The sequence below is a fragment of the Delphinus delphis genome, chromosome 14 (genome assembly GCF_949987515.2).
Source record: "Delphinus delphis chromosome 14, mDelDel1.2, whole genome shotgun sequence".
Lineage (NCBI taxonomy): Eukaryota > Metazoa > Chordata > Mammalia > Artiodactyla > Delphinidae > Delphinus > Delphinus delphis.
This window is the reverse complement of record NC_082696.1, coordinates 3,773,596-3,786,541: the sequence shown is the minus strand read 5'-3', so window position 1 is coordinate 3,786,541 and position 12,946 is coordinate 3,773,596. Positions and strand designations below refer to the sequence as shown.

The following is a 12,946-nucleotide window of genomic DNA, read 5'->3' as shown; positions in this document are numbered from 1 at the left end:
GCCACCTCTACCCTTTCCAGAGAAGAGCATCACTGCATTCAGGGCGTGCACCTGCCCACTGATGCTCTGCACCTTCATTCCCACCTGACAGCTCTGCAGGTGGCTTGACTGTTGTTAGGCCTTTCCCCTCCCAACACAAGCAAGGACACTGGCCTAAGAGCTAGAAATCAATCCAGAGGCGAGGCCGTGCAGTAGTAGGGGATGAATTAGCTTTTTCAATATTTCAAAGAAACTCATGAACTACCCAATATTTTTGTGATAACAGTACATTTTCATAAGTATTTCTAAAGTTAAATAATTTAAACTAGAGAAGATTGGTAACGGTAGTCATAATGAATAAGTTGGCTCAACGAAGGATTAAAAAGCATTCAAATTAGTTAAAAAATCTAATTTTGAGAAATAGATTTGGTGGGAAAAGAGCCATAGAATAGATTATCACACATTATTTCTTAAAAACCAGGATTTTTTGATGAATTGGGAAACTCTGATTCACTGACATCAACTAAAGAGAGAAGTCTACTTCACTTGGTAAACAGTTGCTCTCATCTTTCTTTCCATGAACGATTCAAAGATCACTTGATTCGTGAAACTTCACTTGCATGTTAAGGCTTCAACTCACAACCAGTTAAATTTTGGAACCACTTTTTAAGAAGAAAAAACATTATTTAGGCTTACCATTAAGTTATTTTTCTTATAGACACTAGATGGCACTGGAGAGTAGATGAATGTAGATCCGGGCAGAGGGCGTGAGCCAGGAACCCCACGTACACTGGACCTTGAACCACATGCCTAACTTCGTTAGCATAATTCTTAGAAATAAACCTACTAAAGTCATTGTGCATTGAACAAAGTCACACAGTTACTCTAAACTACTGGCTGTAAACTGGTTTCTAAGCTAATACACAAACGCTATCTATGAACTTACTTTATGAATTACAAAGTTTGACGTATAATTAGAGATCACTAGGTTTCCAGCTTTCACAAACCACTAATTACAGGTAACACAAGAAAAACTATAATAATGACATTATAAAAAATGTTACACAGTAAGTGGAGTATGTGACTAGGTGTGAAAGAGAAAACCTGTAGAAACATTAAAAAGTGAATTAAGCAAAATCTTAATCATGGAAAAATCAGTTTTGCCCAACAAACATTTCAAGAGCACCTTGTATATGTTATGTGTCAGACACTGGTATTGGTCAGAACACAAAAGGCTTCCTTTCCCAGCTCCAGATTTCTCACAAATTGCTTCTTCCTTTACTGTCCCTTCTTGTCTATTAAGGAAGAGGCCTCCTAAGCCCTGCTCCACCAGACGGCTCATCGTCCAAGCTATTTTCAGTGTCACCAACCCCAGCTCCCCTGCCAGCCCCATCAACACCTTGGTTCCTCTCTGTTCGCACGTAAGGTCCTGTGCTGTGATTAACTGTGGATTTCTTGATTTCTCCGACTGGTTGTACATTCTTTGAGGACAGGAATGATTTTTTATTTATCTTTGTATGCTCAGCAATTTGGCAGTTTTTGGTATATGGCAGGTGTCTGAAATGGTCTGTTAAATAACAAGCATGATGTAACATTTAACCAATGGAGGTTAAATTCAGACTTAGAAAGTTTAAGACTCTTGTCAAAGTCCCAAAGTGGTGAATTGGAACTCACACAATCCAACTCCAGAATCAAAATTCTTCGGAAAACTAAGCTGCTAACTGGGAAACTTGCCTTCTCTTCCCAAGCTCTGAGACAGTGTAGACAGCACAGGAATTCTCTCTCCTGAAGGGCTGTCCCCAGTGGAGTGTGAGTACAGAAGTACAGGAAACGATTCTGGTTCATCAATGTGCCCCACGGCTAGCGACTGCCTGACCAAGGCTGGGGCTCAAGAAACAGTGTTAAATAAATGTCCTACCAGCTTTTTAAAACACATTATTTCAACACTGCTTTCAATTTCTTCCATTTACTGGTCTATTACTTTTCTATCATCATTTGCATTAAATGGAGCAATTTATATTTTCCTCAAAAACTGTCCATTTTATCTAGATTTTCACATTTATTAATATAAGTATCCTCTCATAATTTGTCATTTTCACTCTATTGTTTTACTATCTTTTAAATTATCTTCAAAATGATTGTGATAATCATATTTTATGCTTTATTTTTAGTGCTTTAATACCACTTAGGTTGTTTTCTATCATCTCCTAAACTTTCTATGTTTTCTTTAAATTTTTCCTCTCTGGTAATATGAATGTGGCTTTTAAATTCTCCTAGTATAACTTTTGATGTATTTAAATATTATTTATATTATATTTCTCAATGCATCAATTTCAGAAATTAAATTTTTTCTACTGATTCTCATTTACGAAAAAAGAAATTAATACTTTTATAAGTATAAGAATGTTATAGTCCCTGCCATGTCTGTCTTAATCCTTGGTATTTATTCATATAGACTAAAAATTTTATCTCAGTCCATTTGGGTTGCATTATTATAATTTTGTCACTAAAGTATATATATTTTGTTTTGAAAGTGAGTTATTAAGAAACACTTTCTAACTATGATTCAAAATCCAGAGACAATTTTTAAAAACATTGATAAATATCTATAATATGCTACCTTTCACGTACAAAGGAAGAAATATAAGAAAATATACATGTATCTGCTCATTGTTAAAAAAAGTGTTTTATTTTATTTAATATGGTTAGCTTACATTTTAGAAGTATGTCAACATCTGTTGCAAGCAATATGGCAGATTAGATAATTTGACATTCCTGAAAAAAACAATTTTAAAATTATTTAAAAGCTGGATAAAGTATATTTCACAAATATTTTATAATGCACTGCTGGGCTGGGAAGAATGGAGGAATACACAGAAATCTAAAAGGAAGCAGATAAAGGAACCCTGTGAGGTAAGCAAATCCCAAACTGTCTTTTTCTTGAGAGCATCAACGAAAGCCTAGATATAGAGTTGACGCTTGAACAACATGGGTTTGAACTGTGTGGATCCGTTAATTTATTTCAGTAAATGCCGTGGTAGTACTACCCATCTGCGGCTGATTTGAGTCTGCAGATGTGGACCCGTGGATACTGAGGGCCGACTGTAAAGTTTCATGTGGATTTTCAGCTGCATGGATGGGGCCAGGACCAGCAAAGGGCAATGGGCTCATCTTAGTTTGAAGGGTGAATATACTTACAGCTGCAAGGGGATTACAAGGAAACCAGATTATCTTGGATTTATTGCTGGAGGGAAAATAAAAATCTCCTCTGAAAAATAATAACTGCACATCATGTGGATCTGAGGCTTGCATCTGTACCACTCAGTAGTCTGAAAAAAAATCTCAACTAGATCATTTGATTAAAATTGTCCTGAATTGATACTGCCTTAGGTGATTGACAGAAGTGTTTGATTGATACATTGATTGATACAATGTATCAATTGATTGATCAATACATTGATACATTGATACAGAAGTGTTTTCTAAATCATAATCACGCAGAAGTATGCAAACAATGAAGTGAAAAGTATAGCCAAGTGATTAACAGCATGGGGTTTGGGAGTCTAAATCCAGGCTCCAAGAGTCAAGCACCGTTGGAGATGCCCACACTGCAGACCCAGGCCTCGAGGCGCCCGCCGCTCTTCGACCTCTGCAGACAAGGTCTCCCCATTCTCCCCATTCTCCTTCAAGTGGAGCAGAAAAGGGCCGACCCACCGTGGCAGCCTCGGCCTAGGGTTCATATCATTTCTTTTCAGGTAAACGGCTAGAATGCTGAGTCCACGATCCAGGTTTCAGTAGAGAATCTGACTGGTCCCCGTTTGGGCCACAAAGAGCTGTGACTGAAGGTCAGGGGTCACATGAAACAAACACGGCTGCCATGGCCAACCCCTGTGGGTTTGTCTGGAGATGTCGGGGAAGGAGGAATGAGATGCGGACTATCGCAGTTACATGATAATAAACATACCAGATATCATAAAAATTACGGCAAATTATATAATAATTTTCTGAAAGGAAGTTTTGATTTTTAAGTAAAAATCTCAAATTTTAGAAACAATTTTTGGAATGAAGAGGAAAGAGATCTGTTTGCTATTTCAGTAGCTTAGCCATTCTAAAATACTATCGGTATGTAAAACATAAAGTATTTACAAGTGGGAGTAATTGTGAATAATTCAATTTACTAAACCCTCTTGTTGACTGTTTATGCGAAAGGCACTAGGAGAGATGCTAGGTGAATACAGAAGTGAATAAGGAAAGGTCCTTGTCCTAAAGAGCTTTTAATCTTGTAACATAGATTATCACAACGCAAGGGGAAACGAGGGCCGTGCAAATGGAGAGGATCAGTTATGAGCTAAGTCGTTCAGCCAATAAATACTTTTTGTGCAACTACTGCTGTGCTTTGCACATGAATACTATTAAAAATCTCAGACTACTGTGTCTCTATTCCTACTAACATTTTATATAATATAAATATTATATAATATTATACTATATATTTTGTGAGTTTTGATTACTCACAAAAACAAATATCACATTGCAAAAATACATCCCAAATCTCAAATAACAATACCAAACGCACAAGAAATACACAGTAAAAGTTTGCAAAATAACCTTGTAACGGAGTCTTATACATTTCGGCTATGAATATAGGTGTTATTGGTTCAGAGCATTTTTCTAAAATGTTACATATGTGTTAATACCATAATAAAACTCAGATGCCAGTAATGGAATGCCTCAAAATACTTTTGAAAGTGCCTATGCAAGCTGCACTTGACAGTGGACTGTGCTTGCAGTGAGTCAAACCAGAAACACAGGGTCTGCCTGGCGCACCAAAGGCTGGACCAGGCACCCCTGGGCAGCCCCATGCCACCAAACAGTCTGAGCCACGGCCGCCACAGCTCAGAAATCTATACCTAGCAACTCCATCCCTGCACTTTGAGAGTCATCTTAAAAACTATCTAGAATATTCACATAAAACTTCTGCTCTCATTTTCTTCTACTGCGGATTGTGTGTGAAAAAGGCATAGACTGTCCCTGACATCCCAGCCCACAGTGAGGAAAGACCTTCTATACCAAACAGTAAGTCTAGAAATGCCATTCAGAAAATAGGATGCCACAAACCAAAACCAAAACAATTAAATTATATGATTTTATGCCTAAATGTCACCATGTTGGCAATATTCCCAACTGGTAATAACCACATATAGAAACAAAATACAAAATGAGCTTTAAGGTACTTAATTATGATACATCTATTAAGTTGTTTGTAACATAATAGTTTATCTTTTTAAAGAAGCTTATAACATTCTCTTATCTAGAGCACCTATATCTAAATTTAGATACTTACATTATTACACTCTCCAAGGAAATACAGTGCAAATCCATCAGCTTTTGTGGCTGCCAAAGTAATAAAAAAGGAAGAAACTAATCTCAATGGAAGAATATAACATGCGTGAATTCTCTAAGGTGAGACCTCAAATATGAGTCTTTTGAATGGATTTGTTAGCAAAATTAACGGTCATGCAGTAAACTGAACAAAATAATTTATGGCTTTACTGAATCACATAATGAGAATATTAGCTATTGCAGTTTTTAAGATGTGACACCCGCAAATGCATACAGCAATGTACTACGTAATAATACATCTGTCAAAACGTGCATATCAGAACTATTAGAAAATATTTTTTAAATTTGAGACTTACATTTAATTTTTAAAGTATTTAAAACTAGACAAAGGGATATTCATAATACTGGATAACCAATAATATAGGCATCAACCGGAAAGAACGATGTACATATGCTTATATATCATCAGTGAAGAGAACATAATTTAACTTTATCTTCGGTTTAATTTTTCTACTAGGAGGAATATAAAACGTTTCTTACCAATTTTAATGATGCTACTCAATTCATAGAGGAGTAGTTGGTTGTCTCCTCCTGTATCCAACCGTTGTTCTATATAGCTGTTTAGTTCGTATACAACTCCCTGCATATTTGTATCTTGATACTATGAATAAAAGAAAAGACATAATTAAATATAATAAAATAAAAATTCCTTAGCTTGTAAAACATACTATTAATATATATGGCTTTATGTTATGTAATAGCTATTCATTATGCTTTTATAGAGCATGATTTAAATATTATGATCTACTATAAACACAGATTGAAAATTAAAATTGCTACAACTTACTCAGAATTATCTATAGACTCCATGCATGCTTATTTATGCTAAAACATCGAATGTTACAAATTACAATTTTGTTTCTGAAGTTTTATATTGATATATGATGTATCAGGCAACTAGATCAGTAAAAACAGTTCGAAAGTTCGCTAACTGAATGAAACATCCTAATAAGCTAGAAAAGCCCCCCCGTGCATCGCACCGGGTGAAACAAAGTCTATTACTCTCCACTCACTTGGGTCCACGTGGCGACCACTCTAGTCTGACCTCAATTCTGTCACTAGAACGAGCTCAGGAGCCGCCGCCGTAGTAGCAGCAGCCCCGCTGCAAGCCCGTGGCCCTAGGCTGCACCGCGGTGCAGGAACAACAGCAGGTGGACAAAGGTCTGGGAAGAAGGTGGAAGCGAAACTGCTATAACCAGCACTGTGTCTTCTTCAAAGGGCTGAAAACAGTCTTCTAGGGAGCTTCCCTGCTACACAGCTTGCCTTCCTAAGCCTCTTCTAACATCAACCATGGCGAACTTTAAAATAAAATAAAATTCTGTGGCTCAAAACACTCTTGGGGTTTTTCCCACTGTACTTAGAACAACAGCCTCCTCCCAGCGTGGCCTTCGCGCTGCAAGATGTGGTTATTTTCTGCCTTGGAATCCGTCTCAAGCCACCTCTCTCTGTCTCTCTCTGTCTCTCTCTCTCCCCCCCCCTTTCTCTCTCTCTCTCTCTCTTTCTCTCTCTCTCTCTTTCTCTTCCTCTCTCTCTCTCTCTTTGTCTCTCTCTCTGTCTCTCTCTCTCTGTCTCTCTCTCTCTCTCTCTGTCTCTGTCTCTGTCTCTCTCGCCCTCTCTCTCTCTCTCTCCCTCTCAGCAGGCCTATTGCTTCCTGTTACTGTTGAGCACTGTACTCAGTAAACACCTGTGAAATGAATAAAGAATGGCTGAACCAGTCAGTCAATCATTCCACAGACATGCGCAGCCAATCCTGACAACCTACTATACGTAGGAACACTTCTAGAAACAAAAGATGCTAGAGCATGAACAAAATAAAGTTCCAGTCCTCAAGGAACTTACATTCCCATTGGAAGAGAATAAGTAATCTACACGGTGTGAAGGAAGGCAGTGGTCACGGTGCAGAAAGGAGAGCTGGGACGGCTGACAGTAAATGCCTTTGGAGGGAGAGGGCTACCTTTTAAATAGGATGGTCAGGGAAGGGAAGGTTCAGTGACATGAGATATGGGGACAGACTCCAATGAAACTTAGAACCCGTAAGGGCTGAAGTCTGCCCATCATCCATCACCTCTCTTGGCTTCTGACCTATTACCCAGAAAATCAAGTATCAAGGATGGCTTGTCGAGAGATGAGTACACACCGAAGGGAATGGATTAGATTTAGCTGAGGTATAGAAACCTCGGAAACAAAGGAGAATGGCATAGGCTGGTGCTATTCGCAGGTGCTGGAACACGCTAGAATAAAGACGATGGTGGAAGGCAAATTTATATGGGTGCAAAAAGCAGAAGTACTGGCTTCAGTGCGCCAGTGCTTGCTTGGCTAAAACCTATTCCCCCAAATGGCTGACATTAAATGAGGCTGAAAAACCAGAACTTCCCTGGTATATATTCCAACCTTGGCAACACTGGAATGCTAGAAGGGATTTGTCCTGCAGGACCCGTTTACCCATCCCCTAGCTATATCCCACGGGCACTCCCTTCATCAAGGCCATGAAAAATGCATCCCGAGGCCACACCCGCCTGGCCTGTGTGAAGAGCTCTGCAGTGTGGGCCTCGGATGACTAGGGGCACCACCGCCCTCCAACAGGGTCCCCTGCTTCACTGAGAAGATGGGATCTTGGCGTCGAGGGGACAAGAGGCAGCACATAATCTCCAGAGATAAGGTACTGTTAGCAAAATGGACAAAATGGAAGCTGCTATCAGAATGACCTGGCCAGTAGAGCTCTTCGACATTGGATCAAGCACTCGATCAGTGTTCCTGGAACTGAAATAGATAGGGCGACCTACTATTTTTTCATTTGTCTGGAGAGAGAAGTTCTGGGTTAAGCGAACAAAAATCTGACTTAATTACCACAGCAGGAAGTCAGGTACCTCAATGAATTCCAGACTTGAGCCACTTCACAGAACTTCTTGAATAAAGCCAGGGGAGACCAGGTCCCCTTGAGGAAGGATTTTGATTCACAGACCCAACTTTACAGTGCTTCTTCCTACATTCCCCAAAGAGGTCTGCTGTCTTTAAGCTGGGTAACTGTGCACTGGGCGAAGGGGAAATTAGCAGAGTGATAGTGAAAAGGTGCATAAGAATCAAGAACACTTGAAATTCCAATGCCTACAAAACGTGACAGCATTGTGTGGGGTCGCAAAAGCTTTTGTTGTTTCTTATCATCTGTAAAAGGATCCTTTTTGAGCTATTCCAAGTTCTGAAGAACTCCAGAGAAAATATTCTACTCTAATATACCCTTTCTTCCTTACTGCTCATCAGAACCACTCATTCTATAACCCCCCCACCCCAAAGTCCTAGGAAAGAGCTTATCTGAGACTGAAGCCAAGAGATAGAGACTGAGTCATAATGACAGACTTTGAACCCCTAGACCCAGCCATGCAAAAGCCTTCAAGCCTAAAATTCTATCCCTAGGCATTTCTTTTTCATGAATCAATCCATTCTTCGAATATACCCTCTTTTTGGTGGGGAAGGGATACTTTAGCTAGTTTTAAGGTGGGTGTTTAGTCACTCAATAGAGGAGTCCCTATAAAAATGATATACAGACTGACCCTTTTCTCTTGACAATGTAATTCTGAGAATAGGCCCTTTAAAATGACCAGAATGCAGCGCTGACATTAATAACCAGCTGTTCTCCATCTCTTTTGGACAGGAAATGGGTTGTCACACACAAGTGAGAACAAGAAGACATTTGGGGTTATGGACAGTTTATCATGAGATTTCCTTTCAAGTCTCTGGGCTTCATTTTTTTCTTTTGTGTAACAAGAAGATTGAAATATATTGTCTTTAAAATACCTTTCAACAGTAACCTTCTGTGATGATCTATGACCTCGATTTTGTTGTTGTTTATATTAAACTTCAAATTCTAATCTTGAACCTAACAGATGGGTTAGTACACCCTGTTCGCTTTGATAAGCAATGACAATTGCATAAATCTCATAAGAGAAAAATGTTTAATTATGATTACTAAACTATACAAATGTAATATTACCTCTAAAATATTAAAGACGTACATCCATAGTTAGTGGATCATTCAAACCATAATATATTGAAAACTTTAAATTATATATAAATGTGAATAACAGGAATAATTATTATTTGGTTCTTAGCCTTATGGCCATCTTGCTGGTCATGAGCCCTAACACGAGAGGGAAGGAAGACGCAACAAGTGGAGATGAACATCCAAAAACGCACTTCTCTTACGGAAACAACATGATGAAGAAAGTTTACTAAGGGATCAATTCCATTCAGTTGAATAAACTTTCAATTCTATGTCTTGACTAATAGAAAATTACGATAGTATATTCATGAAGTTGTTAAGAACTTGTGTTTGCACAGCATTTTTAACGTCACAAAGTCCTTTCACCACTGCCTTTATTAAAAGAACCCATATAAAGTATATACTGAGTATCACTGAGACATTCCTCAATCAAGATGAGTTAGAACTCTAAGGTACAATGAGTTGGGCGGTATAAACCTTAGAATCAAACTGGACATGGCCAACCTCATTTTCTGTTCCACGCTGGTTTTCACGCAGTACTTGCTTTTCATTAGAACAACCACTAAAACAATGGATTTGCAGAGATACGACTTCATTGACAGGACTGTAGTGACCTAACATTAAAACCGGGAACTATGTCAGGTTACTACTGAAACTGTGAGCTCCAGCAAGCTCTGACAGACGGTATTGTTTCCCATGAAACAATGGGATGTCCTAAATCCCATTAGTATGTCCTAAATCATCCCTGTGGGTTTGTTGTGGTGCCTAACGGCATTTGGAACACAGTTTGGGAAGCAGGGGAACGGCCACTCTTTCAGCCAGAGGGAAATAGTATTTTATGAGACACAGTGGTAATGAATGGAGAAGTATTAACTCTTGGTTCAGAAAGAAAGCTGAGACCTGGTCTCACCAGAAGAGTAAATGTCCTCAGACTTGCTAAAGTGAATTAGGCGTTTAAACACAGGTTGGAAGACCACCACAAGAGTTTAGAGGCAATTCAAGAATGGAATGGGAGAGAGAACAAGATGAAGTCTGTGATGCCTGCTGGCCCCAAGAGCCCATGACTCTGTGAGGGGTTACTGACATATCTCGAAGCACTGTAACAAACACACTAGAAAACAGAGTGACATGGGTGTTAAGTTGGATAAATACTTAAAGGCATGCAAAATGAGCTCTTAGTTTCCAGTATGAAGCTCAATGTTTGAATAATATCTTCTCATCATCATTCTTTAGATTTTTCCTGTTTCTTTTTTAAATTTACCTTTTTTTTAAAAAAATAACTTTTTGTTTTGATGTAATTTCAAACCTACAGAAAACTACAAGACTAGTACATGAAACTCCCGCATACCAACAATTATTTACATTTTGTCATATTTGCCTTATACTCTTGGTAAATTATTTCCCTTCCTTCCTTCCTCCCTCCTTCCTTCTCCTTCTCCTCCTTCTTTTTCTCTTTCTCCTTCTTCTTTCTCTCTCTTGCTCCATCTTTTCTATCTATACACACACATATATACACACAACAGTAATAAATATTTTTTTCTGGATATTTGAGAACAAGTTGGTATGCTCCTTTTACCCAAACCTTCAGTATATGCTTCCTAAGAAAAAGAATATTAAGAGAATACACTGAATTTGTACACTGAATGTGAGAGACATAGTTACAATGCAGTTATCATAATCAGAAAAATTAACATTGCTACAACAATATTAGCTAATTAAAAATTCACATTCATAGAGAACAAACATGTGGACACCAAGGGGGGAAATTGGGGGGGGTGGGATGAACTGGGAGATTTGGATTGACGTGTATACACTAATATGTATAAAATAGATGACTAATAAGAACCTGCTGTATAAAAAATTAATTAATTAAATTAAAATTTAAAAAAATCACATTCAAATTTCATACCTTGTCCCAATAATGTCTTTATAATTATCCCCCGCTCAGTGGTCCAGGTTTGAACTCCAGATCATATATGGCATCGAGCTGTCGTGTCTTTTTGGTATACTTTAATGTGGAACAATTCCACAGCCTTTCTGTGTTCAAGCCTTTCTTGAACTTGATGTTTTTGAAGAATATGGGCCAATTTTGATTTGTCTGATATTTTCTCAAGATTAGATTCAGGTTCTGTGTTTTCGGCAACAATACAATGAGGTGATGAAGCTAGAATACTATCAACCATCCTACATTTGCTATTTGGCATTCTACTGGGAAGAAGAGCTTTCTGTTTTCCCTCATTCATTCATCTGTGAGCCTGGACTCACAGATGCTTATTTTATTCAACATGTGTAATTAATATTAATTAATACTGTTATACATGCATTTTAATGCTCAAATTGTCCCAGATTTGACCAATGGGAAGCCCTTTAAGATATCTCCTATGCCCTTTTGACAAATTTTCATGATGCTTTCAAGACTTTCTTACTTTCTCATCAAATATTTTGCTAGCGCTTGAACCAGCCATTTTTGTTTCTTAAAAGAAGTCCTAGATCCTTTTAGTGGCAAATGACATTTAAAATCTAAGAGCTGGAGCTATATGTGCCCACTGCTGTCATTGCTTCTAGGCTCCTTATCGACACAAATATAATATATATATATATATATGAGAGGGCCTTATGTAAATATATATATACATATATACAAATATGTAATTGTTTACTTATTTATAAATACATGTAGAGTAAAAGATTAAAAACTATGAGTTCTTACTGATACTTTCAATTTCAACCAAACACCACAGTGTACACATTCTAATATTCCCCATTTCTATATCTGTAATTCCTTACCCAACAATGAAATATCTTACTGGCAATGACTATAACATATTTACATATTTTCTCAAGCCTAGAACATACGGAAGTAGTTTCGGAATTGTTAAGCCATGTCACTGAAAATAGCAAACCTACTAACTAGTTGTCAATATGTTTTAGATTTTTAGGTAAATGTAAGAAATACTAAAATATACAAAAATGAAATGTACAATTCATTAAGTTTTGACAAACAGATACATTCTTGTAACATATACACTAATTAAGACACACAAAATCACCATACAGGAATTAGTTGCATTTCTATTCACAGACTATCTGAAAAAGCAATTAAATAACAGTCTCATTTACAATAGCATGAAAAAGAATAAAATACTTAAGAATAAATTTAACCAAGGTGGTAAAAGATCTGTATGCTAAAAATTATAAAACATTGATGAATGAAATACAAGAAAGCACAAATAAATGAAAAGATACCCCCATACTCATGAATTTGAAGAATTAATATTGTTAAAATGTCAGTGGTATCCAAAGTGATCTACAGATTCAATGCAATCCTTATCAAAATTCCAGTGGCATTTTTCCTAGAAATAGAATAAACAATCCTAAGATTGTATGGAACCATAAGAGGCTCTGAATAGCAAAAGCAATCTTGAGAAAGAAGAAAAAAGGTGGAAGCATCACACGTCCTGGTTTCAAACTATATTATAAAGCTATAGTAATCAAAACAGTATGGTACTGTCATAAAAACAGACACTTACCAAATGGAACAGAATAGAGAGCCCAGAAATAAACCCA

General features: G+C 37.5%; 1 protein-coding gene across 1 annotated transcript in view; it reads right to left on the bottom strand.

Moving 5' to 3' along the window:
- PDE10A (phosphodiesterase 10A) overlaps window positions 1-12,946 on the bottom strand; it is a 303,256-nt gene that overhangs the window by 90,137 nt on the left and 200,173 nt on the right. Inside the window, exons 4-5 of the mRNA XM_060029658.1 lie at window positions 5,863-5,983; window positions 5,324-5,373 (exon numbers count right to left, since the gene is read on the bottom strand). Of these exons, the coding sequence (XP_059885641.1) occupies window positions 5,324-5,373; window positions 5,863-5,983 (171 nt within the window). The remainder of the gene's footprint in view (window positions 1-5,323; window positions 5,374-5,862; window positions 5,984-12,946) is intronic.